This window comes from Diorhabda sublineata, chromosome 6 (genome assembly GCF_026230105.1).
Source record: "Diorhabda sublineata isolate icDioSubl1.1 chromosome 6, icDioSubl1.1, whole genome shotgun sequence".
Lineage (NCBI taxonomy): Eukaryota > Metazoa > Arthropoda > Insecta > Coleoptera > Chrysomelidae > Diorhabda > Diorhabda sublineata.
The window spans coordinates 29,720,253-29,748,127 of NC_079479.1; the positions used below are offsets into that span (position 1 = coordinate 29,720,253).

At 34.0% G+C, this 27,875-nt stretch overlaps 2 protein-coding genes across 3 annotated transcripts in view; one reads left to right on the forward strand and one right to left on the reverse strand.

The window, feature by feature from the left end:
- LOC130446041 (uncharacterized) overlaps positions 1-27,875 on the forward strand; it is a 127,876-nt gene that overhangs the window by 69,231 nt on the left and 30,770 nt on the right. For both annotated transcript variants that reach the window (XM_056782032.1, XM_056782031.1), the window contains 7 exons: positions 206-801; positions 2,199-2,398; positions 6,967-7,559; positions 8,653-8,895; positions 19,808-19,968; positions 22,821-23,070; positions 25,577-25,841. In XM_056782032.1, the coding sequence (XP_056638010.1) occupies positions 206-801; positions 2,199-2,398; positions 6,967-7,559; positions 8,653-8,895; positions 19,808-19,968; positions 22,821-23,070; positions 25,577-25,841 (2,308 nt within the window). The remainder of the gene's footprint in view (positions 1-205; positions 802-2,198; positions 2,399-6,966; positions 7,560-8,652; positions 8,896-19,807; positions 19,969-22,820; positions 23,071-25,576; positions 25,842-27,875) is intronic.
- The window catches only part of LOC130446042 (RWD domain-containing protein 2A), a 118,228-nt gene that overhangs the window by 58,233 nt on the left and 32,120 nt on the right, over positions 1-27,875 (reverse strand). The gene's annotated exons all lie outside the window — the stretch shown is intronic.

Genomic DNA, 27,875 nt, shown 5'->3' on the forward strand with positions numbered 1-27,875 from the left:
AATGGATGAAAAACACACTCAATAAACCACAAAAATTGTCATAATCTCGGTACTAACACATAGAGCATACATTTAATCTTTCCAGATCACAATGTATGTGCAAACTCATTAGATTTTTAATCTAATTTTGTATCAATAGAATATATCTTTTCTTTACGTTTTTTTCATTTATTTGCCAAAAATTGATAACACAATTTGTTTATAGGAAAAAAGATTCCAGAAGATTTGATCGCAATCGATAATAGTAGCATAAGTATTGCGGGTGAGGTAAAATTTGAGAAACCTATTTCAACAGTAAACCTTCAAGTAAAAAAACGTTTAAACAACATTCCCGTAAGGAAGGGAGGAAATCTCGATATATTATTCAAAAATTCTTCTAAAAATCAACAAGTAACGGGTTTAAAAACTTTCGATTATCTGACTCTACTACATCCAATCGATATACGGAAAAAAATAAAAAGCACATTTTTTGACAATACTGACCCTATGAAAATAATATCCTCAAATTTAACATTGAATAGAAAAATTACTATATCAGGAAATGTTTCGGTAGAAAATATATTGAAAGTAATGGACATTATACCTCAGAAAAGTCAAGATTTTCTAAACAATACTCCGGTATCAAATAGTAATAATACCCAACAGATGGTTACATTAGATCATCTTTCGATGGCCAAAGTAGTGCAAAAAGGTGTTAAGCTAGATGAAATAAATATAACTATTCCTTTGAAGTTTATTAGGGATATAAACACAAAGAAGGTTTATACGAAATCGGTCAACGGTCTTGATCCTTCTAAATTTGTAAGTATTACAATATTTTTTAAGGATGAAATTGTATAAGTTGATTTCACACGTAAACTTAATTACACCATTTATTTCACTAACTACAACACAACAATTATTAACACCTCAATAAGATATTACCTATGTACCGTCCGGATTCTAGACTCTTGAAGTATCTAGTGATTAACAACTTCTGTCTAGAAATTGGAGTCCAGTTATAGTTAACTTCTTCTCCGAAATAGTTCACCCAATAATAAATGAAGTCACCCGTCATCTTTTATATTTCCATTACATTGAATAATGATTGGCGCCGTTAGATGGCGTGCAGCCGTGTACCCGTCAGATGGCATGCGTTTGTCTTTCCACTCACAGTATGTTATTAATTGATAATATAAGGTGTAACAGTTAAGTAATGAGACTTATTTTTTTCATTCAATGCTTGTGATAACTCCGAAATAACTGAAGATTAAGTTATGGAAAAATATTTCCAAAAATTTTTCAGAACAAAACAATTTTCTTCTGTTCTCTACATATTTGCAGCACTTTCTTCCATATCTTTCATACTTGAATCATTTTCTTCTATATTTTGCACGTTTGTATAACTTTCTTCTGTAGATTGCATGCTTGGATTATTTTCTTTTGAGTCTTGCATGCTCGAATGACTTTCTTCTGCATTCTACATGTTTGTATCATTTTCTGCTGTATCTTGCATACTTTTATTATTTTCTTCTGTATTTTGTATATTTCCATCAGCTCCTTTTGCATTTTAGATATTTTGAATATTTGTTTCTGTATTCTAGATATCAATCTCACTCTTTGTGTATGGTGCATATTTGTAGTAATTTCTTCTGTATTCCGTATATGTTTATTACTTTTTTTTATAGTCAGCATCTTTAGTTTACTCACATCACATATTTTTATTGTACATGTTTAGCATATTTGTGTGTCTGTATTCCTTGTTGCATATTTGAATTATTTTATTTTGCATCCAGAATTGCCTTTTCTTATTTTCTTTCTGTTATTTCCGCTATGTTTCCGAAGTTATTTGTCACAATTCCACTTAATAATATGACGGGTTAAATTTAATATTCTTGTAAAGAAAAATGTGTTCATTGTTTTGTGAATATAAAAATACAAAATTTCGCGTGTCACTTAAACATTATTTTTCAAGTGGAAACAATCGACAAAACTGATCAAAATTTCGTTAATATTATCTTGACAGTGTTCGACCCCATTGAAAAATCACTTTTTAGTCAAACCACTCTCGAATATTTTCTCCCGGATTTATCCAAAATATAACACTCTTTAGATTACCACAGATTGTTAAGCGAAGTGGCTTCTTTTTCCTCTTCTCCTAATTTATTATTGTGCCCATTATCCATTCTGATAGTTCACGGTATATAACAATTTTACAGGTGATCATGAATTTGGACCATCCTGTAGATATAACTGGTGCGAAGATATTCACAGGAAATTTGAAGATACTTGGTGACATTGATATAAAGCAAATAAATGGAATCGATGTATCCAATTTGGAAAGCACAGATTTACAAAATTTTACCGATCAAGTTTTAGAAGGAGATTATCATATAAAACATGTGAAAATTAGAGGGAGGTAAATGCTGGTTTAACAATTATTAAAGAGATATTGAATACTAACATGACGGTATTGCATCTATACACAAGTAGTACAGAGTAATGAAAAATTATTTAAAGTTTAAAGGACTTTATTTAGTTCAATTCATTCTTCCTGGACACTTAAACGATGAACTGGTTAATAAAACTTGCGTACTTGCTGTAAGGATCAATTATGCAATGTATTTTTTTATCTCATTAATGGAGAGTTGGTGAATACGACATATTAGTAGCGCTATCGAGAAAATTATAAGCAATTCGTTCTATCTCGACCTAAACTCATTGTTCAAGGAAGGCCTTGAACCATCAAGTCTTCATCTTTGATCTATCAATCCATCAATTATGGTGATAAAGATATCTTAAATGATCTTGAAGTCAGGGTTTTAGATTAAACACTATGATCTGTGTTGTTTTATACAAGTTCCTTTGTGCGAATCTGAACAAGTTGTTTAAACGTATTATCACGAATAGGTTAAGGTCTAAATTAGATCTTCATCAGGTCCGAGAACAACGAGTATGGTACGATTGGTCATTCGTACGTCATCAAAATTTTGATAGAAAAAAGAGAAGAATGAACTTCAACACAAAATGCTGACAGTTTTGGCCCAGTTTAGAATATACTGCAGGTATATAGCAATAATGAAACATGTATATTACAACACAAAACGATGTGAGACTTCACGAAAATACCACCAACTCTAATGTAGAGAGAGGATTACGGCGCAAGTTGACATCATCTCACTAAAACTGTTCATTACTCTGCTGAAATAAATGATATCAAGCAATGATCAATTATGTTTGATTCACCAATGGCGTTGTACTAATAGCAGACCCTGTCGATGATCTCAGAGGTATGCTTGATAATAAAAGTAAATGAAAATGATGATTAAAATAGAAACAAACTATACAACAAACCTCGTAAGTGAAATATAGTATTAACAAGGAATATCCTACAAAGATTTGAGACGCGAAATCCGCATTGGTGGATATGACCAAGCATATGGAATAAGCAGACGGATAGGTTAAACACGAGCCGCGTTTGGTATGTTTAATCATGTCCATAGATCCGTAATTCCTCTTTAATTTTTGAAAAGTAAGGTGTTAGAACAAAGCATTCTACCGGTGGTAACTGTTTCCTCTACAAAAACCACTTTAAGCAATATCCAGGTAATACAGCGAAAAGGTATTACACAAAAAGTAAAGGTTTATCGGAATGAGGACGGATCATGTGGCCAGACAGACAATCGGTGGATCAGTGGGTTGAGTTGAGACAGAAATTTCCTAAAAACTAGAGAACGCCCACCACCATTCTGGTTTGACGATATTAAGATGATGGTTCCCAGCTGCTAGGGACCGTGAACAGTGGCAAAAATTAAGGGAGGCCTATATCCAGAAGTGAACAAGACTGACTGTTTGATGATGATGATGATTAAATCTGAATTGACGCGTCATTCCCCAATTTTATGTCTTGCTTTCTAAGAGCATTCCACTATTCAATTTAACGATGGTACCACCAACAAAGTTACAATTTATATGTAAAAATACCAAATCCAATCTCATCTCTCTCACGATTTTTATATCGATATTGAACATTGATAGAAATATGGGATGAACACCCTGAGGTTTATTGATGCCCTGTGACGACGAAAATCACGAAGCGTGGAAAAAGGTTATTGAGTAACTAATGGAGCGGTCTAAAATCGTTAATAGCCGTCATTCCTACGATCGTCGTCGATTTTTGGATATTGCGAGAATATTGGGGTAATTGAAGGGATCGAAGGTAGAAACTGTGAAAAGGACTGAGTACATTAAGATGGAAATAGCCGTTTCAGGAGACAGATAATTGTGGTGGGAGTAATGGACAGTATAATGAAGTTAAAAAAAATAGATGGCTACAGAATTGATACAGAAATATCTCAATTACAAATACAGGTTCTGTTTTGAAAGTAGTAGGACACTTTATAAATACTTATTCATGAAAATAGCACAAACCATTAGAATTTTGCAAAGTAATAACCTTCCTTATCGACACATTGCTGCCAATAAATTTTCTAGTTTGACTACGCTCGGACCGTTTATTTCATTTTCTAAAATAGACGAACTTACGGGTCCAAGAAGATTCTGATAGGTCGCTTTCCGGTTCACCTTTTGCTCTTGTAACAATCCTGACGGCATCAACTTCGCGAAAACTTTCCTCATGGCAAGTTTTCTGTCAAGATATCAAAAACTTTCTGATACCCCTCATACGATCACTGTTCAATAAATTTTTCACCAGCGACAAATTTTCATTGGTCTGGCTGGTTGAAGGGCGTCCAAAGTCATTGACTTCCACTCTTTCTCTACCTCATCAGAACAGCTTGTCTCACTGAAAAACATCCAATATAGCCATGGCATTGTCATCAGAGGCCTTCTCAATCATACAATATGCCTTAGTTCCAGTTTTAGCAAGATTTACACAAAATCTGTATTGCTGCTGCAGTAAACGCTTTATGATTCTCCGTAAGGAGACTTTTTTCCCACGTTGCCAATATCCCTCTCCTCTAATCATGCGCGCGCTGACCGTTATATGTGTTATTCGATATTATAGAAACAATTTATTGAAGTCAAGGGATGAGTTGATTAATATTACTCGAACTTCTCGCCTGGAAAATCAACGTCTAAACGAGATGAAATGAGCACCGAAGACGATGCAGGAATCGGACGCTCCAAAGAGGTTGTCTCATCAAAAAAGTCCACAAGATAATGTCGAGTAACCATAAAGTGGACCTGATTGAGACAGATCAGACCTTAAAGATCAAACCAACTTTAATACGCGGTAGACACATCGTTAATTTTGGTATGGAAAAGCTCTGTTGAAAGTGGGTGCCATGCAAGCTCACAATCGATCAAAAACAACGACTTGATGATTCTGAGCAAAGTTTGGAGTCGTTCAGTAAACCGAAATGTTTACGTTAGTATGTGACAATAAATGAAACATGGGTCGATTATTTGCATATTTGGTATAATATTCATCGACTATGTGAAAAATGGGAAACATAAACATCTGCTATTACGTAGCGTCATTGGAGTGTTTGACGGACGAAATCCAACAGAAAAAAACAGTGCTATGTCATAAAAGTCATATTTAACCCAATATCAATGTTTCGCCTATTTTGACTGACCCTGTATATAGGTTGTAGGTACTCTTTTAATGTTTTATCTCCGTTAGAAGATAGCGTAAATCGTTTTTTCTTTCCATACTATTATTTTTTTAGTTCCCTGCCAATTAATTTATGAAAAACAGGATCATATTTTTTTGGGTTTTGTATCGTAGGTTTTACGAAAGAAAATCAAATTTAGACAGGAACATCATCATTGCTCATTATGCTGTGAAGAATTATTTGTCTATAAATGAAACGAGTGAATTTAATCATTATTTCCATAATTTTTTTTTCGAAAACTTTCATTAAACTTTTCTTTGTCATATAGTTCTCAATACACCATCAACGTTTTTTCGAAAAGCTCGCTTTTATTAGTCCTCTGACCCTTCATCGTGTTTGGTAAAAAATTGCCTGGCATAATATATTAGACAGCTGCCATCGGTTGTTCAGGTTTCACTTGCTTTCGATTCGAACGACAGCAGAAGATGTATTATTCAAAAATATTAAACTCCGGATTTTGCCACACTTTTTATTCATATAGGGTGGTTTTGAGACGATTTTACATACCCAAAATGACTATTACAATCAGATGAAATTTATACATCTTTCAATTATTCTGTATATAATCATATTCAGCGAAGTATAAAAACTCTTACATTCATAACAACAAGTAAAGCGATGATTGTGAACGTTCTAATGACGTTTTATGGCACAGAAAGTCTCATTATAAGCGATAAAAATCTGCAAATTTGTAACTAAAAGAGATACAAAATATTGTTTTTTTTCAAGTCATACGATATCAAATAATTTTCCTCACACTATAGAATCGTAAGCTATGTATTTGATCATGTGATGATTTAGCATAGTTGTGGCACAGGTATCCCAGTGGTGGATTTATGTTTCGAAAATGGGTACGCCAATTTTCAAATTCGTCCGTTGTTTTCGTTTCAATTCAAATGAAGCATGAACTGTCACAGCAATATATGAAATTAATCAGAATGCCAGTGACGTCAGTCGAAAATTGGCATACCCATCATTCTTCTTCGAAACACAAATCCACCACGACTCGGTAACGGAACCAGACTCTCACTAAAGAAAATAATGACTGGAAAATTCAAAGGTGAAGACATACCGTTGCCATCAGCATGAACTGTCACGACAATACATGAAATTCATGGCGTCATTTTATAATAAATGTATAATAAATAAATGAAAGCTTTCACTCATCGTTGTGTAAAAAACCCTGGGAATGTCATGGTTTTTTCCATTTTGTGGCTCTCGCTCTACACGTCTCCATGATCATTTGGTAACCAAATTCCTTGACCACCTTCGTCCTAGATTTGTGCTTTCTATTTGCCACTGTATTATCATAATAAATATGTAATTGAATTGAAATACGTCTTTTCAGTCTGAAAAGTAACTCTACCAGTTTAGGAAAACATCCATGGAGAGACGTGGTAACTGTGGATACAAATCAAACGTTGAAAGGTGTTTGGACATTGTCACATCTTATTGCCAATACAACAACAGTTGAGCATTTCAACATAAAAGGATTGATAAACGGTATAAATTTGACCGAATTTCTGAAGGATGCTGTGCCGAAAGACACAGAATCAAAAATATTTGGAACGAAATATTTCGAAACATTGAATGTTACCAATTTATGGATTAACAATAAATTCGATTTAGATAAGCGTGTAAAAGATATCGTAGATGGAAAAATAATTTTTCCAACTATTGAGAAACTTGATTCAATTTCGGCTGAGAACGTGTACTTCGGAAACAAATGCAACGGAATAGAGAAGAGTAAATTTGAGAAACCCGGTATATCGGTCATTAACGGAACCTTAATAGTAGACGACTTGAATAAATTTGATAAAATTATTGTAATGGGAACTGTATATGTAGAAAGTAATAAATTAAACCATGTAGATATGGATGATTTGGAATTTAATACTGCTAAAATTGATGAACCAACATATTTTGAAAATGCTGATTTTGGTAAGTTCTAAATTTTCAGTAATCTTCAAAATAATTCAACTTTTTAAGATTTTTAAATTATCTAACTGAAGGTAATAACCAATGTGTCTAATTTCAAGAAAACAAATTTTTTTTAGTGTGTGAAAACTTCATTTAATTTATGTTGACTCTAACATGAGCATTATCAATCATTGTAGAAAAACAACGCACATCATTGAAATATAATTTCTGAATTTGTCCGTGACTTCAGACTTGTTATTATATCGTAACTTCATGGTTTTTTATACAGCATAATAAGGCAACCTTGATGGACTCAGAACCATTCTGTCTTTCAGGCGGAAATATACTCCTTTAGTATACACAATACACAGATTTTTACTCTATGAGACAGCAGTACATGACCTCTTGTAAAATTGTGTGAAAGTAAGGATGGGAATGTATACAGTCTCTGAAATCACAGAGCAAAAGTTACTCTGACCTGGGTATCTAGCCATATGAGGGTTCACAGCAATGAACAAGCACTGCTGTCATAGAAGTATGAAAGGTAATCGGATATATGGAGTAAGACTCCAGTTCTGAAACAATCGAAGCTTGGGATGAGCGATCTCGAAAGCCCCCAGGATGTATGTATCCGGCCAATTTCATAACGAATTTCTCCGAGACTCCACTTGAAGATGTAGATGTCGGCCACCCTGGGCACCGGGTACCTAGTAGAACTTTGTTTAGTGACCTCGAAAACCCCCGACTAGTAAAATTGGAATAATTTTCCAAATATCATTTTCCATTTCTTTCTGTCCACAAAGTTTCCTGTGTTTCGCTTAAATCGAATGCACTATGTTGCATCTCGATACATCTTACTGCTCAGAAATTCCTAAGTTTTGTTATTTTTTGTGCTTTATTTTTTCGACTAATTAGTTTTATTAGTTTTATCGTGTATCAATTTTGTCTACCCATGTCTACCCAGAACTATTGTCGAGGTAGAAACTTCTCCTCTTGAGAATAACTAAACCTTACTGTTCATAGAGAAATTTTGTTTCAATTGTGATAGTAATATATTTTGTATGGAATAATGGTACTCATTATTTTGAAATTAAAAGTACGATAATTATTTTAGGTAAATCTTTAACTGTAACACCTGTAATAACACACCACGGTCAAATTGAAAATTTAGATTTGGATAACGTATTTGAAAATAATAAAAACAAAAGTCAAACAATTATGAACCAAATTATTTTCAAAGGAGATGTTTTCGTGAATGGAACTATGAATATTGGTGAATATCTCAATGGGGTAAACATTTCAGACTTGTGCGGGGTACTATCTGAATTCAAAAGACCTAAAAAACTAATTATTGAAGGTAAGCAAGCAATACTACAACAAGTATTTATTAGTTTTGCCCGAATGTATATATCTATCTAAAACATTAATTTCCTCCTGTTTTGCGCTCAGATCAGTTTCCAAAGAACCGAACTTATTCACCTCCTTAACAGTTTATTATGCCCTTATTGAGTCACATCTCGTATATACCCTTCCCTTTTGGGGTACGTGTGGTGCGACGCAATTTGAGTGAATCCTCAAAGTACAAAAGTGAGCCGTTCGATATTTACTTGGACTAAACAGCAGGGCTCACTGCAGAGACCTCTTTAGAAGATTAAAAATTCTGACTCTTCCTTCCTTATTCATCTTTGAATCCGTTTGCCTAGTTCTTAAGCACGTTGTCCCCTTAGGAACGCGGACCACGACCATTACCTACCTACTCCACGTTCAGAATTAGTTAAGGGCTCAATATTTTACAATGCAAAAAATGCACACACTTGCCAATTAAAATCAAATCGATATCATCTTTTCCCGCATTCCGCGAGTAATTTGAGGGCGTATTTACTGGAAAGTGCCTTCTACTCTGTGAACGACTTCTATTCTAATAATATTTAATTCCGGGCATACGGCATACTAGTTTAATTTTTGATTGATGTATTTTGAAATTTTATTTTATTTGTGTCTTTATTTAGTTATTTGTATGTTTGGTTTATAGTTTTTACAACTTTTTGTCCCCCCATTGTCACAATTTTTTGACAATAAAGCATTTCTCTCTCTCTATTTGGATGTACAATAATTTGATAAATTTGTACGTTAATCCCTGCAGAAATAGCATTTAACGGAATCTTTGAGACATTTTTAGCCACTTTAAACGATCAGATAAAGTCTAAATTTTGTATACTTGTCCAAAAATAGATGATAATGTAATAATTTCATGAATTTGATCGATTATCCTTTCGATATTTCGTATTTCAGAATGAATTAAGTGAGAAATTGTTTGCTTCTATAATAATTTTTTCGACAATCATTTTATTCTCCTATTAAAATCTGAGTCTGATTTGTTTGAGATACATTCGAGAGAGCGAGAGAAAGTGTTCTAAGCAAGCTTTGGAGTTTTAAGTAGTTTCCGGTATATTCACCAATCATTACTTATTATTCCACCTGTAAATTAGTTTGGATAATAAAAAAGTTGTTAAAATGTTAAAATTGTTTCATGTGCGTGTAAGTTGGAAAGTTTTATCTGTTATAAACACTGAATTACTGTCATTTAGAGACATTATTTTTTATTTCTTGTAAGACTGATAATTATTTTCAATATAGAGACATAGAAAATCTTCAAGTTACATCAATATTATTTTCTGAACATTTGATCGATACGTCGGGAAAAAATATCAGAGTTGAATCTAAGCGAAATCATAATTTTCTCAATAATCTCCTCTTCCGGCCAATTTCCCCAAACTTCCATCGTCACTCTCCAATAAAGAGACAAATCTCTTTATGTGCCTCTGTCGTGCCGTTACCAGACTTTTATCAGCCCGAAGAAAAAGAGAAGGAGACACTTTCGGTGCTAAATCCTGTGAACGGTGGACCGTGGAGAAGACCTAATGGCTTTCGGACAGCCGTAAAAAATTATTACTCCCGAAAAAAAGGAGCATCTTCTCCAAGAATGAAGGAGAGATGGAATCGCCGGGTAATTAATGGGTCACACTAGTTGGAGAGTCTGAATGAGTTTAAGATCCAGAACGATACACCGCTTTTATTCGGGGTGTCGCTCGCATCCGGTGCTATACTCGAGATGCATCCGAAATATCCTTTTAAGTCTGAACATCTTCGTGTAATAGTCAGCTTAATAAATATGTGACGTTTGATCATTTTGTACGTAGAAAGAAAAATATGAGACATGAAATACCTCATGTGCAGACAACTCTATATTTTGTGATAACTTATTTCAACGAGTGATATCCAAGACTTATTTCAATGAGTGATATCCAAAACACCAAATCATCAAGGACAAATAAATCTTTAGATCATACGAGGCGGTACCCAGAAGTAACTGGAATAGCATTGTCATGGGTAGAGCTTTTGTAGTACTGATTTCTGCCGCCTGTCTAGCGCAACTTGTCGCCAGTTCAGTACCGTGCGGGCCGTTGACCTGCCACGTTCTGTTCGTCACTAGTGACTATTCTCTTTACTGCTGCTTCATTTTTTTATGATGGCAAATTTAAGTGAACAACGTGCCGCTGTGAAATTTTGTTTTCTACTCGGTAAAAACGCTGCTGAACCTGTTTCAATGTTGATAACTGCTTACAAATATGATGCTATGGGGAAAATTTAAGTGAATGAGTGGTTTTCTCGATTTAAAATGGCGACATGTCGATTGATGACAAACCTCGCTCTGGACGTCCATCAACTGCCCGAATCGATAAAAATGTTGAAAGAATTCGAGAACTTGTGCGCACAGACCGTCGACAGACAATTGATCAACTGTCTGGAATCAATGGAATATCTTGGAGCTCGGTTCAGCAAATAGATGACTGGTTCTTCCACTATGACAACGCACCTGCACACATAGCCATCATTTTTAGCCAGTTTTTGGTTAAAAATAACATGATTCCGCTGCCCCACTCACCTTACTCGCCTGACCTGGTTCCGTGCGACTTTTCCACGCATGAAAAGGAACATAAAAGCACGGCGATTTGAAACCATTGGAAACATAAAGAAAAGAACGAGACAGGAGCTTGCAGCCATCTCTAAAGATGAGTTCAAACAATGTTTCGAACAGTGGAAGCACCGTTGGGACAAATGTAGTACTTGTAATGGAGAGTATTTTGAAGGGGATAAGGTTGTTTTGTAAATATATAGCATTTAAAAAATAATTCCGGTTATTTTTGGGTACCCCCCTCGTACACTGGGATGCAAGGGACATTCGAAATTAAACATGTTCAAAAATCTAGTTCTTGGATAGGTCACACGAATAGATATTTCAAATAATAAAAATTTTCATTGTTCAATTTTAGAGGAGGACCTTGAGTTTACTAAAATAAATAATTTTCCAGAAGTTTATTTCGGTCCTATGTATACTAAAAAAGTTACTCAAGGTTAAAATTTTGAGTTTTTTGGACTTTCAAAGTAGCCAATAAGTTTAAAAAAAATATATTTGACAAATATTGTAGATTTTGAAATATAGAGGGTGTCTTATCAATAATGTCGAGTTCCAATAATTATATTATGGTTTTAACCTAACATTCAGTAAGTTCTTTGAGAACTTGATGAAACCTTTCTTTGGGCTTAGGTGCAAAAAACTGCCTCATTGCATTTTTAAGATCTCTTTTGAATTGAAATTTTTCCTGCGCAAGAATTTCCCAATGGATATAAATAAATATTAATTCAGCTTTTGTGAACAATTTTTTGGCAATAAAGCATATCTATCTCGCTCCCAAGGTCTGGACTAAGTGCCAGATGTAGTAGGAGCTCAAAACCACCAATTTTTTCGATCTTATTCCGATCAACTTTTGCACTATGTGGTGTAGTATTGTCTTCTTGTAAGAGAATCCGCTTTCGGTTAACTGAACCTGGATACTTCTCCAATATAACCTCATATAGTCGCATCAGATTTCTACTATATACGTCGACATTGATAGCTCCACCACCTGGAATGATTTCGAAGTACACTCAACCTTCATAATTCCACCAGACACACAACAAGACTTTCCACTCGAATCGACCTCTCTTTGCGAAGGGTTCTGGTAATTGTTCTTTGCCCTCTATTCGCTCTATTCGACGTTGTGTATGCTGTTTGTGGTTTTCCTTTATTAAAATCAAACTAATTCTCATATTAATAAGTTTGTACGGATTATTTTCATTATTGTTATAAACGATTTATTTGAAAGCAGCAAATTCGTATTCTTTTAAGTTGAATTTGTTTCAATTGAATTTTCAACTGAAGCGTAACCCTTAGATAAATATATCCGAGTGAGGGTCTACATTGGGGTAATTTACGAAATCGATATCAGACCAAAATGACTCGATTCTACTAAGAGGCAATCGGACTATTTAACATTTAAACGAATTTTTTCTGATCGAAACTTACTCCAATTCTGCCGTAAAAGTTTCACTCTATTCCAAACCGATTTTCTGTATCTGCTCGTTTCTTTTGCTTTCATCAGATCCCACATCTGAAATTTAAATTTTAAATACACAGAAAGATAGACACTGGCAACAGAACCGAAATGGGTTCTTTGTGTTCTAGAAGAATAATTAAGTTGAATTTGAAATTTTCTTAAATGATGAATTATTTTTATTAGAAACTGACTGGGCTTTTTCAGCCTTTTATTTATTCATTTGTATTCGAAGATTGAAGCTTCTTAGAGCCGTGCTAATTCACAAAACTAAATTAATTGATCATATTCAACAAGGAAATGCAAAAAAGCATGGAAGTTCTGAGAGTAATCGAGGAGTTTGAAATATATCAGGATTATTGTCTCAAGCTCAAGAAGCGAAAATTTGTTCTTTGAAACTATGTATACACGTATGGAATTTGACAGTTTCAAGATGCCCCGATATATTATTACCTACCAATATGTTCGGTTCTCGTGTAGAATACAGATATGAACAGCATATAAAATCATTATATGATTCTCAATATAAGAAAAAAGCTTATATTGAGAAACGATCCACTATGGTGGACAATGATTCAACCTTCCACATCTTTACCCAGCTTTTGTCGAATAATTCATGGTCAAGTTGGCGGTCAAGAGCCGTAGTACCCACAAGCCTTCTAAAAGATCCTCCTTAAAACAACCAAAAGTGGACGCCGTTGTTTGATGAGTGAATGTAAGTTGGATATTCACCAGATCATCTAGAAATGTCAGCAATTAATGTGACCATATCGTGCACATCACTAGTATTTTATTGCACTACTGATCAACACTTTTTTTCTAAACCTCAATTCATTGTTGACACTTCTTGATGAATCTCAGGTCTGTTATGGTCATGAAAGTTGATAAATTTACATAATAGTGATCGCTACTTCATATTAAAAAACCTGACTCGAATGACCCTTATTTTTATTCAGCAGTCAAATGTTTTCTCAATATGGATAGAGAAAAATTAATATCAACTAATACATTGTTACTAATAACATGTTTTAAGTGATTTTATTTAAAATTTAACGTGATATCATCAAAATATAAATGAAAATAGTCCAGTCAGTTGCACAAATGGGAAATTATTTTTCTCAATTTGTTAATTTCTTTCACTTTGTTATCGTTTGTGGTTTTCTATCATCTCTATTTAACTAATTACACAAAATAATGTCTGTGACAGTCGACGACATCGCGAAGAATCCATTTCAAGAGAAGTCATATAATATACGAAAAGCGCGCGAGACTCCAGGGATGCCTGATCTCACGATTATCGTGAAATCTCACGATTCAATGTTCAATCTCACATCTCACAATATTTGTTCTTATTTTTACTTTTTTTTTTATTTTTAAAATATACATATGATATCCATAAGCAAAACTGAAAGTATTTCGTTATCTGTACAATTAGAAAAATTCAGTATCATCGATGCAGTATGAAATATGAAGCGATCTATGATTAAAACGTCTGACAAAAATCAAATAATGCTGATCACACAGGAAATGCCGTTTCTCGATTCAATAATAGAAATAGGATCATATTGCATCATAATATTTCCCGAAATGTGATTGTTATCTATATTTTACGGTGCGAAATATTGACGATCGCCAGAAGATGGAAGTTTACTGCATTCCAGCGCTAATACCAAAAGAGTGTTTTCACAAGAAAATCTTAACAATTCTCAACTGACGAATCCCCTTAAAACCACAACAAAATGATTAGTTTCAGTATATAGCAGTAACTGGTACAACTTCACTAAGTCCACAGATATAACAAATAAATTGAGTTTTGCAGCAATAATCCCAAAAAAGTGGTACAGATTCGGACTGAATTAATCTATGCTTTGTTACATTCTTATATAATATTACCTACTTGTGTTTTCTACTTGTTATTTTCTCTCCAGCATCTTTATTTGAAAATTTCACGGTTTCCCACAATTTTCTAACTACGAATCCCACGATTTTAGCTTCTAGCGATCTGACATCCCTGCGTGAGAGTAAGTTGCTTAGAAAACGTAAGCACCGATCTTTTAAGCTATTTTGTAAATCCGAAAGCCATACGGTTTCCAGAAAAGAGATATTTTGTTTAAAAACTCAAAGACGACGGATAGCTTAAATCTGAAACTTAGATGTAGGAATATACTATTATTTTATTTCTTTACGTTCATATTTCATAGTTCTTTTGTTTCAAACTTTATATCGTTAACGGTTTTTTTGGTGACACAAACTTTTCATCTAACCTACCGACTGTTTTATTCTAAATAATACCCTAGACACCACGAACTTATTTATAACTCTAACATTATAAATGATATGACGTTATTAATAAAAATTATTACAAAATTTGCTGTTACTGTATTTTGAATGACATATTTTTGAATGTTGTCATAACCATACAATTCCATTGAAAATTTACCTTTCTATAAGCAGTAATAAAGTTGATAACGATAATAAACATCATCAAGTTTATTTTGGCATGTTGTGCGAAGTAGTCTTTTAACCAGAATCACAAACAATTAAACTGGATTTGAGAAAACTAATAGTGCAACAAACTTTATATACATTCTATTATACTTTTTATAGAAGTTGGCATCGGAAAACTGTGTATTCTCTACGGAAACTTTACGAATCGCTTCAAACTTCAATTCCAAACTTTATGTTAACTGCAGTTAACAAGAATATCATAATATTTTTTATAGAAATTATAAGAAGATAGAAAAAACGTCTGATGAAAGATATTTTTTTAAATATACAGAGTATTATAAAAATAAGGGTGACTTTAGGATAGGTACAAAACTGGAAAATATGGAAATGCTTAATAAAAAATTTTCTTAACGCCGTCTGTATTCAAGATAGAAGGAGTTGAAGAAAAATAATTTTTTTTCGATTTTGCTTTCTGGTAAGATTTTAGGAGCTCATACCATAACATGTATAACATAACAGTAGTATGGACCATTCCCGAATGACGTCATTGACAGTTCGGACAGTTTGGTTTGTTACATTTGTAAACATTTACAAGGTTTTAATTATTATATCTTTAATCTCAGGAAAATTAATTCAAAAATAGCATATTATTGTTGTGTGGTAAATAGTTCATCGCGTGCTGAGCGAGAGAACTTAACGTTTTTCCGATTTTATGCCATTTTGAATGCACCAGCAGAAATCAAAAGAAATGCTTGGGTTAGTGTTTATTTCCATTATGTAATAGAATATATTTCAGGCTAAGTTTAAAGCTGTCAATGAATAAACGCCAGTCGTTTGGTTGACATTGTTTCAAGCCCCTTTTTTATCAGTACGTCTTTGATATTCGAAAAAAAGGTAATACCGTTTTTTCGGCCACGCCGTAATTCTTTCACGATAAAAATTTAGTGTTTGAGGGAAGCCAATTTTTTCGTTGAGTCTATATGTTAACAATTCTGGATCTACATTAGATATATTGGAAACATTATCCAACTCCTTTTGGAAGAAGTATTTTGACTTATTTGACACACCTTGGTCTTACAATGTCTTATTCTAAAGGTTAAGATATATTTTAAGACACTGAAGAGTAGGGTGAGAGCTGTACTGGACGTTGAGCACAACGAGCACTTGGATACTGCCATATAGTTCGATTTTCAGTGTTTATGCCGTTTATGTTAACGCTACAAAAATAACAGACTTCGAGTTGATTCCGTGATTCCTGCCAAATGGGCGGTAATACAAATTTAAAGGCACACCGCTTACCACTTTCACATAATATTTATTAGTACCCATATGATTTACAAACACAATTAGGAGCTCAACACTTTTCATTTTAAGCCAAAGGCATTCCAAAATACGCAAAGGTTTTTTTCCAGCTCTGATACTTTTTTATCTGAAAACTTTGAACTACTCATGACGCAAAATCTTTAGATACTAATCTTACCACTATAACTTAAGTGTATATTATCAACTACAAAATTCGCGGAAATAAACAAAACATTCTATTTTGTAAAAGGATTAGGGTCTCTCTAATCTCGAAGTTTGCACCTCAGTGGAATCTCGTAGTGATATTGAAACTTTATTCCATATATTTCAGAATCAATTCGGATACAATCATTGACTAACTGGAAAATTTATGTGTATACTTAATATCGATCTGAAAGCAGATGTTGCATTTATTTCTTCTACATTCAAATCATTAATTGGTCAGACGCGAAGCCCTTGACAAATCGAGTATTTCCTGAAAAGAAATTAATTGGATTTTACATATTGCTTTACCCGCTGTAACCGCGACAACTGCAATTTGAATTTTTCTGGGGTGTTTTCGGCGTACTTAAATGTCAATTTGGGAAACATGGAAAATCGATATATAAATTTATAGTTGAGGATATCTTTTGTTGCATCGAACGAAGTAACGAACATCATTATTGGAAAACTCGTTAAGTTCAATATCGTTTAAGTACTTTATAACAATATGTTTATATTTTTTCTTTATACCTCGGACGAAAGTACGTTCTTTCGTCCCTAGTAGCAGGGACGAAAGTTCAACATTTACTCCCTGTAGAAAGTACACGCACGTCCTCCATAACAGCGGGAGGATAAAATTTCCCATGCGTAATTACACCCGTAATTTATAGTGTAATATACTATTTCATTATGTTGCGTTTATCAAACAAATAAATTAAATCATAAATATAAAAAATAATAAAACTATCAGATATTATTTTTTCAGTCGTATGCGAGGTAAGTCAACAAATATTGAATAGGAATAAATAATTTTCATCAATGATTGTTTTAAAAGTTTTTTGAGAAAATTCAGAATGCATATATTTTCCTTCATGCTGTAGAGAAATGTTTTTTAAATTCATTCAAATCTAGACAAAATGAGATCAATGTTTTTTTAGAAAATTAAACTCTAGAGTACACCGAAAAAGAAATAACAAATCGAAAATCAAATTTTTGTTGTGAATTTTGAAACAATTGGTCTCAAAGAATAATTTAAATAATAGATGCTGATGATGAAACTGTTGGAAAAGTATATTGTGAACATAAACTCAGTGCGGTATATGAGTTCTGAAACTAACATAGAAGGATAGTTTATAAATAAAAAGAACTATGGTTATTTTTCTTTCATTTCCACACACTTTTTAGAACGTCTGACTAAAGCTGCATCTTTAGATTTCAGCTTTGCGAACGAAAAATAGTCGGACGGGACAGGTCAAGGCTATATGATGTGTGTTCTATGGAGTCACAGCAGATAAGCCTTGGAAAGTGAAGCATTATAGAGTGGAGCATTGTAATGAAACAAGCGTAAAATATATATTTTACGTAAATGCCTAACTGCCTTAACTCAAAGTAATATGCTGCGTTCATGGTTGTATTTGATTTCTTAAAACCAATCAAAGGGATACCATCGCAGTCCTATAATATTGCAGTTTTAGGTGCTTTTCGTGACTGTTGCTTTTATGGCACAGGTTCTTCTCTCCGACGTCCTCCATGGAATCTCTTTTAGATATGGAATCATGGTAAAAGACTATAGTTTCATCACCCATTACAATTGATCGCAATTAAACTTTCTTGGTTCTCGCGGTAGAGAATCCACCTTATTCTTGTCATATTTAAAAGCTATTGTACGATTCTTAGAACACTTGTTTTGAAAATGCCAGTCTGTGCTGCAATTCCTTTAGTTTTTAAGCGTCAGTCATTATTCCTTCAATTAATTTATTGTTTTCTAGAGTAGTCCCCGCACCTTCCACACTTGAGCCATCTTCTAATTATTCTGGTCTTCAGCGAAACATCTTTTTAGTTGTTAAAAATGATAGACACAAATCATCACAAACAGCCTCCATTCTGTTCATGTTTTGTGTTGCTGTTAATCCTTCTATAGTCAAAAATGTTATAATAGCGCAAAACTCAGTTTGAGACTTTTTGACTGAGTCCTCGTTCGAACTATAGTAGAATTGATCGAAGCGGATGGATAGATGGAATTTTGTGTTAAGCTTGTTGATACCTGTCACTTTATTCATTTCATGAGCTCAATGTCTTAAGGGTCGCACTACGTAGGTACGAGAATGTAGAGAAAGGTTGATCATATAGACACTTTTTCATTCTAATAATTAGATGTAATATCCGCTATGGAGTAAATTGAAATATAGTCTATGCACTTTTTCTAGTAGCTATTTCATCTTTTTAACCCTCCTAAATTATAGTTTCTGTATTTTTTCTCAAAAAGGAGATATGCATCTTCGTCTGACGGAAATCTCTTTCCTACAAGTCAAACTTTGAGGTTACGAAAAAGAAAAAGTCACTACGAGCCAGATCTGGTAAATACTCACCGAAGCGTGAGAAGGTGCGTTATCCTGATGGAAAAACATTTTAGTTTTCCATAACTATCCCAAAAAACGGTCGCAATCATTTGAAAGAGACGGTCTTTGCCTTTTTTGGAGCAGGTTCTCCTTTTGCAATCCACTTTCCTGACTGTTTGTTTCAGAAGTGTAGTGGTGGTTTCAACTACAATCACGAATAAACGCAAACAATACGACTCATTACGTGCGTTTTAAATAAAAAATACTGTATTTGCGCTTAGATACTTCCCTCATTATACATAACAAATTACTAGTGATGATTGGGGAAAGGGAAAGAATTCAAAAATGAAGACAATTTATAAGGAAAAATTAAATAGTGGAAGGAAGTTATTTTTTGTTCCATCCTATATCTAGGTTATTGATAAAGGTGTATTTCCGAACAGATTTTACGTAAATGGGTTGTCGCTTTCATTCTAGATTGAACACTTTCTAAATTACAATCTAGTCGGTGAAGTTATATTTACATAGCCTATTCTATTTACAGGAAACGTTCACTTCACAAAAGGACCACGAATAAAGATATTTAATGGACTCAATGCATCATATCTGGAAAATAAGATTTGGTTTACCGATTATCCTGCGTCTTTATCTGGAAACATTGCTTTCAATAATAATGTCGTATTGAGAGATGTTTTAACAGTAGAAGTAAGTTCTATTTACTCAGACCGTAGTTTGTTATATTCATTTATATACAATTTGTCCCCAGATATGTGAAAAGACTCTTCTAAGGGATAAATGTTTTCTATTTTCTGAGGTTCAGCACTGCTTGATAAAATAAAAAAATGAAAACCTCTTTTTACAATGAACATCTTAGCCCCGTATACCAAATCTGTAGTCAATTATAATTTTCAATTTCTCTTATATTAAAAAATCCTAATAATATGTTCTACGACGTCTTCTGACCTCTAACCGCCATCTATATCTATTCTGCAGTAGGTGTTCTGTTAGATCTCTCGCATTTCTTTATATATTCCCGCTCTGTAGCTGCTTCGTGGTCTTCCTCTTCTCCTTTTCTCTTTTGGTATCCAGTTTAGGACCTATTTAGGTATTTTTTGTACATAACCACACCAGATTATTGGTTTGGTTTTGATTTCATCGCTTAATGCGTGTCTGACGTACCCATACTTTCATTTCTCATTCGGATCCTCCGAGATTTTTTTCTCTTTCTCCAGAAGTCTTTTATGGCCGCAATACTTCTTCAACTTGATTAAAAAGTCTTAAATTAAATGTTAGCCTCCATTAATCTACGCATTTTTCAATATGTTTTCGGATTTGTCGAAAACCTGCCTATATTCGTTATCAAGTTCCTCTCTTTCTCAATATTCCAATATCATTCAAAATTTGTTCTACATATTAGAATCCTTTATTGTAAGAACACCGATTATTTAGACCATCAGTATTCCTAGTCTGAGTATGTTGATTCCAGAAGTCTTTTTTGGCCGGTTTTAGCATTTTCCCGTAGACTTCTTAATCTGCCACACTTCACTGCCGTTTTTTCAAGGCTTTCAAGGATCGTCTTATATATTGGTAGTTTGTTGGCTTTCATATTGTTTGGTCCCATAATTTTCCATTTATCATTGATATAGCTTTTCTATCTTGTATTTTTATCTCTTTGACTACTTAAATTAAAATCAATTTGAATAAAAAGTCTTAAATTAAATGTTAGCCTCCATTAATCTACGCATTTTTCAATATGTTTTCGGATTTGTCGAAAACCTGCCTATATTCGTTCTCAAGTTCATCTTTTTTTCAATATTTCAATCCCTTATTGTAAGAACACTGATTATTTACTCCATCAGTATTCCTAGTTTAGAATGGGTAGTTCTTCAATAAATATTTATAGAATTGTTAACTGAGTATGTTGATTCAACGTTCCTTCAGTACAGAAAGATCCGTTGATTTCTAGCTCGTATGACATTCAATTTTTTGAAACATTGCCTTCTTGATACAATTACGTAATGGGAATTGCCTTCGCTTCGGTATCGACAGTTTGGGGAAGACACCGAACACCATTGGCAGTAAAACTATTTTGGTTAAAAAAATTATTAATTTATGAGAATTTTCGTTGTCTAAAATTATCTCCCCCAATGATAAACAGACCTGCAATCACCTCGCTTCACAATCTTCTTCTGGACTGTGACAAATGTGAGTGCGAGTATTACTTTGTACGATGAATTTGATTTATAAATATGTTTGTGATTACCCCTAAATCCATATGTAAGGGTGACTGAAAATGTTTGTTATAAGTGCAATAAACCGCGATCTCACATACAGATCTGAAACCAATTTACCCAAAATACATGAAGGCTTAGTTCTCTAGTTGTCTATATTCTAATTATTTGAATTAGCCATGGCGTGGCGCTGTTTTCTGGAGATGGTAAAATTGGACGTAGGTAGGGCACACGATATGTGAGACCATAATGAGGTAGGAATGAGAAGTTTGAGAAAAATCATATAACCTAAATTCGGCGAATCTTATATATTAAAAAAATTGATGATTTCCATTCCGAGTCCGTTTAGGCGTTCTACCCAACCGATTTGCTTAATTTTTTTTTCAATTAAAGGTATTGATGCACAGATCAGCCATCAACCATCGGATTTCATCTAATTTTCACCATTCTCAAGTTATATTGAAATGTGATTTCCCCCTGTACATTACTAATGGGAGTTTTTCACATACATACGTTCTATCCTCAATATCTCAGGTTCTATTCAAGATAGAGACTTCGTTTTGGTTTAAGAACACTCGCTGAAATACCCTCTTTCTTTTGAGCATTTGACCATTTAAATCGGTTGAGTTGGAGAGGAGCTAGGCGCGGACATTCAATGTGGAGTTATTGATTTTTGTAGGTTTTTGGCAATTTTTCTACATTCAAAGATCTATATTTCAGGTTCTAATATAGCTACAGAGTTCGTTTTGGTTTAAGAACACTCGCTGAAACAGCCTCTGTCTTTTGAGCTTTTTAACATTTAAATCGGTTGAGTTGGAGAGGAGCTAGGAGCGGACATAATAAAAAAATTAACTTAGTAAATTCGAAAATCGGCTTATTTATAGCCTTTAAGGCGGAACAGAGTTCGCCAGGTCAGTTAGTTTGTTAAGAAGTATCAGGTTATAAAGTGTTAGGTTTTTCATGAGTTAGAATTTGAGCATATTTATATAATTACATACCTACAATTATGTTATATATTCATAACAATTCATTACTTAAAGAAATGAAAATAATCATTATTATTAAGTGAATTAATTCAGCGCCCGTGAAATGTACCCACTCCGCTACTTTTGATTCCAGACCTGTATGCAAGACCGTGGATAACACTTGCTTTGTTTCATTTATATGTATGTTTCATTCCAGTCTCTTCAAATGAGATAAAAACTACGATTTGAATATTTTGCAGTTATTATCTCCAGTAAAAACATGTACGAATTAATAATGAGATATCTTTCGAATATTTGGTCAAAAATATAAATCATAATGTCTACTACTCTCAATTTACAGGGTCTTTTGAATGACGTGAACTTGGATTATCTGTCTAATAACTATCTGAGTAAAAGTAAAGATCAGAAAATCGTTGCACATATTGAACTGCTGAACGAAACTATATTCAAAGAAGAGGTTGTTTCCCCGATGGTTGCCGTAGGTGGTCTAGTGAATGGTATTAATTTAGACAAGTTTTTGAAAAATACCCTCCTACATAGATCACAGTTGTTTGAGAATATGCCTTATTTTGAAGAAATATCAGTAAAACGTAAGTATTGATAAGATGAACAATCGTTTAAGTTATTTATCGACCGATTTTTCATGATATATAACAATATTGTATTCTTATACTGATAATCATTATATCAAATAAATTTCCTGGTATGAATACGTGTTAGTAGATCGATGTTTTACTGACACAATTTTCTCGGCAGCAGATGTTTTTATTGTCAGTTAGATTACAAGAAAATACCAAACGACAAAGGAAAGAATATGTTTTTCATTCCTAAATGAGCCTTTTGTTCAGCTACAAACATTGTTTTCCGGTCATCAGTCACATGACTAAGGATGACAGTGATAAAATTTTTAATTTCTCTGAAAATGTACGATAGAAATGGAAGTTAGTGTTCCAGAAATAGAAGAATCCATTTTACTTAGAGGGGGCATGAAATAACTTCACAAACAGAATTATATTGTGATTGCCGATTAATTATATATCATTAAAATACGAGGGTCATTCTGAAAATTTTAAATACCGAAGCTACACAGGTCTTCTACTGGAATGTTTCCTATTTTACACTTTTTTTCAACCGATTTAAGTATTTATATTTTTTTCTCGGAAATTCCGGAAATACGAAGAACATCCGGAAAGTGAGTTTTCCCTATCAAAGAAAGTGCCACTTCCAAGAACATATTTAGTGACATAATACAGCTATTTTTAAACATAACCACTATTAGAAATGAGACACTTGTACAATAGGATCAACTTTTGTATCCATCTGTCGCCTGTGAATAGAACCAGCGTATAACAGAAGCCTTCAGCTCTTGCCATAATACTTAGCAATGGATGGGAATTTATTGAGGTACAAGATAACGTATAAATCGTTAGGAACAAGATCAGAGCTTCCCCAGTTGTTCTTGTCCAGAGCTGTCCTCTTCCAATTGCGTATCTTTGGAAAACTGATTGCTTCTTCTGCAACTTACTCGAGTAGTGGGCATCTTCAGAAGTTGCTTGCTACTCCGATTGATTCTGGCTGAGTACAGGGACATTTTAATGTAGGATATGGTTAATTTTAGGAAAGGCCCTGATATAAGAAAATTCATTGTGTGTGTTCACCTATCACCACGCAAGGGATAAAAACTCAAGCAAACAAGTAATGGGAATAAACAAATGACTCACCAAACCAAAGACATTTTGGACTGAATTATTTCCTGTCGTCAGTTATTTGACTGATAAAAGGGTTCACTAGGTTACAGGAAAAGTGCAGAAAACCTGAAACACCAACTATCAATGAGGAGGAAATCAGGCAAGCTGTTTTTCCGGGATTTATTCGTAAGACGTCGCTAGCAGCCGAAGCAGAAGATAAGAAAGTTTTTTCTTGGGTTCATATGAGTTTTGCGTTATCTGTTACAATTGTTCGTGTCTTTTTTAATTCCAATAACCTCTCCATAATCTACTGCTATCAGTTGTTGTGGCAATAAGTAGCTGTTTTTCCCAGGCAGAAATTGACTATGTGTTTTGGTATTCATCGATCGTTTTATATTGTCCAAATATACCTTTCAACAAAATGCAACAGACTTCTTAGTTCAAAAGAGGATTCTCTTCGTTTTTGGCGGACCTTAAACTCCCAAAAATGTCCTTTGTTGATTTCTATACTGTTTTTGTTTGTATTTTCTTAGTAAACTCCTAATTCTACTTATGACTCTTTAGAAGTTCGAAAAGAATCCTGCAGCATATCACCACCATCAATTGAATTTAATGCAGCAAATGCTCTGGCTGCTATTTTTACGTAGATACATACTGTAGCTCAGTATTTGATCCTGTCTAGATATAAAATATCAGCAATATCTCCTGGCATAGTCGCGTGGCCAATTTAGCCAAGGCAGCTTAACAAAAACTTGGAGCCCTCTTTAAGACCAGAAAGCTATATACTCCGCAACAGCTTCTAATCCTCTGCAAGACCCAGATTCGACCATACATGGAATATTGCTCGCACATTGGGAGTTCTTTTTTTGGAGAAGTGCAAACCCGTAGAATCAGTTACCAAGCCACGTCTTTTCCAACACTACAGCCTACAGAAGTTTAAATAATAAAGCATAAAATTAACGTTTCCAAAGTGTTTTCATAAAAACTAAGTTAAATGCGGCGGTAAGCAGCACCGCGCGTGATTTTGAAGTATACTTGGGCCAAATCAACGTCAATTCCTTGACATATTTTGTGTTTATAATCAATTACATGCAGAACAAATTATGCGACTTCTACTTTTCCTTAATACAAAAAAATTCATCTTAGAATTCAACACTAGTTCTGGGTTGGATAGTGATCATTTTAATATGAAATTAATTTTGTGACTCGTATTGAAATGATATATAGTAGTTTGGACCATTTTGGTTTATTACCTACTGACATGAACGTATTTCCGGAGAACAAAGACCCATAATCTGTTTTTGCATCCAAAGATATTAGTTTTATTAAGAACAACGCCCACAATTTCATATTATTCTGAAATTGCGCTCCACCCTCTATTTATACCAACATTTCTTTTTTGTTTCAGACTTGGAGGGGAATTATCTTGTGAACAAATTGAATCTAGATTCAGAGGTGATGAGATACGACAGGCCGAATTTGATTACCGGCACCAAGACGTTCGAAAACCTTAATGTAGACGTTCTACGTCCAGAAGGGGAAGCAGCTCTGACCGCAAAAATACAGGGAGTTGATGTACTACATTATCTTCAGAATGCTGTGTTGAACAAAGGCAGTTTTAAAATAGGGGGAAACAAGAAATTCAAAAATATCGAAGTTAGAGAAGGAACAAGGTAACTTTATCTTTATTCAAGTGTGGGATATATTTTTTGTTGTTGTGGAATATAAGCTTCCAGATGATTCCAGAAGTTTTTTTCTATCTTTACTCTCCATAAATCGATATTAGTTGGTAATGGAATCAGGTCTAAGCAGAGAATGTGCAATCTTGGTTAGTATTGAAAGAGTATGATCATTTTGAAGCTATGCTGGCTTAAAATGGTCACGATTGAAAAGTGCAGGATTGAGTTAACATTAATTGGGAAAAATGCGTCTTATGGCAGTATTCAACCATCGAATGTGTATATTAGAGAACAAGCATATCTTCAAACTCTCTGCTGAAAGATTTGTGCAGACTGATGTCAAAAATAACAGCTACTTTCCTGGATATCAAGAAAGAATTCAATAATGCCACTATCGGCTCACAAATCAACGCAGTGGCACACTAACTGTGATATGATGATTAATAGAGAACTACCCAAAAAAATATAGTAGAAACTTCTTCAGAACAAGCCACTAACAAAAGCCGTTGCCTATGAGTACTGTCACTGAACTGTTCTGGTCAATCTTGGTAGACAAACTCTACACTAAACTATCTACATCGGATTTTTACCACCTAGGATACACATAGTTATTGGTTTAAGAGAAAAGTTAGCTGAGGCGGAATGGAGAAAACCCTAAATATTGTGACGTGGCGTAGATAGACAACAAGATAGATGTATAATCAGTGCTTAGAAAACACATGTTTACTTTACTTCACCAACGAACGGACACTACCAGTTAAAAGCATTGGTGTCAACCAAGATTGCATTTTCCAATTTATAAATTACCTTGGGGAATATTTCGATCTAAAATTTATAATGAAAGGTTACTTACTCAAAACCATATAGAAAGCTATCGCTAAGTCAGAATATTTGGTACGAGCTGGGGACTCAATCCTTAAAGAGTTTTATACAGGTGTAGTTCATAACTCATGAAATGGGAACTAAAAGCTATTAAACAAGCTACCACCTACACAGATCTTTTCAGAATGGACTAGATCATCGGTAGCACATACGTCGGATACAAAGTACAGACTACAGGAAGCTATTCGTGGTACTGAAAAAGGACATTGAAATGGCAAGGTATTGATGTAAAAATCACAAAACATAGATTAACAACATATTTAGGTAAATAAGACTAAGGTACATCTATACAGGTAGAAACAACCTGGTAAAAGAATCACACAAAGACGTTGAAGGCTTGGAGCAAAAGTAGTGGAGCTGAAATAAGAAATCAAAATGTAGGAGAGATCATATCACTCAATTCTCGATTTTGTAGTGGTTAATTCTAAATTGATACGTGATTGTGTGTGCGCTTTACAGTAATGAAGTCACGTTAGCCTGGGTTGCAGGGCACTGTGGTCATAAAGGGCAAAGATATGGCAAAAAAACTGCGTTAATGCCTTTTGATGGTCAAAAACCCTTCTGCAGTGTTGTACAAAAAACTAAAGTGACCACCAAAACATTGTTCATATTTCAACAATCGTAAAATTCCACGGTAGAAATGATAAGTAAAAACCGGCAAAAGTGTTGTAGGTCTGATAACAGGGAATTATAATCTTGAAAGGAGACTTTGTGTAGAATCTGTCGATTATAAAAGGTAGCAGACTACATACTATGTTACTGTGATAGTTGAACAAGCGATACTAGATTTAGGAAATTGAATGGCAAAGAACTTCGTAAGAGATTAATACCCCTAGCTAATGGACTGAATCAATAAAGCTAGAGAATGTGGAAATTTGGATTTCGTAGACCAAAATAGATATGAGAAGGTCGCAGCGGAATAGACGACAAAGCACCTCAGTAAAATTTATCTATTTAAATTTCTCCACAATATTGTATGTATATATTGAAAACCAAAATTTGTGAAAAATGTGCAAGTCGTCTCCACGATGAATGGGACGCAACTCTGAGAGAAAATGCCATAGTATTTGTAAATAGCAATCGAAGACGCAACAAATAATTTGACAGGAATATATGACGCACTTTTATGGAAAAACATCTGTTTCC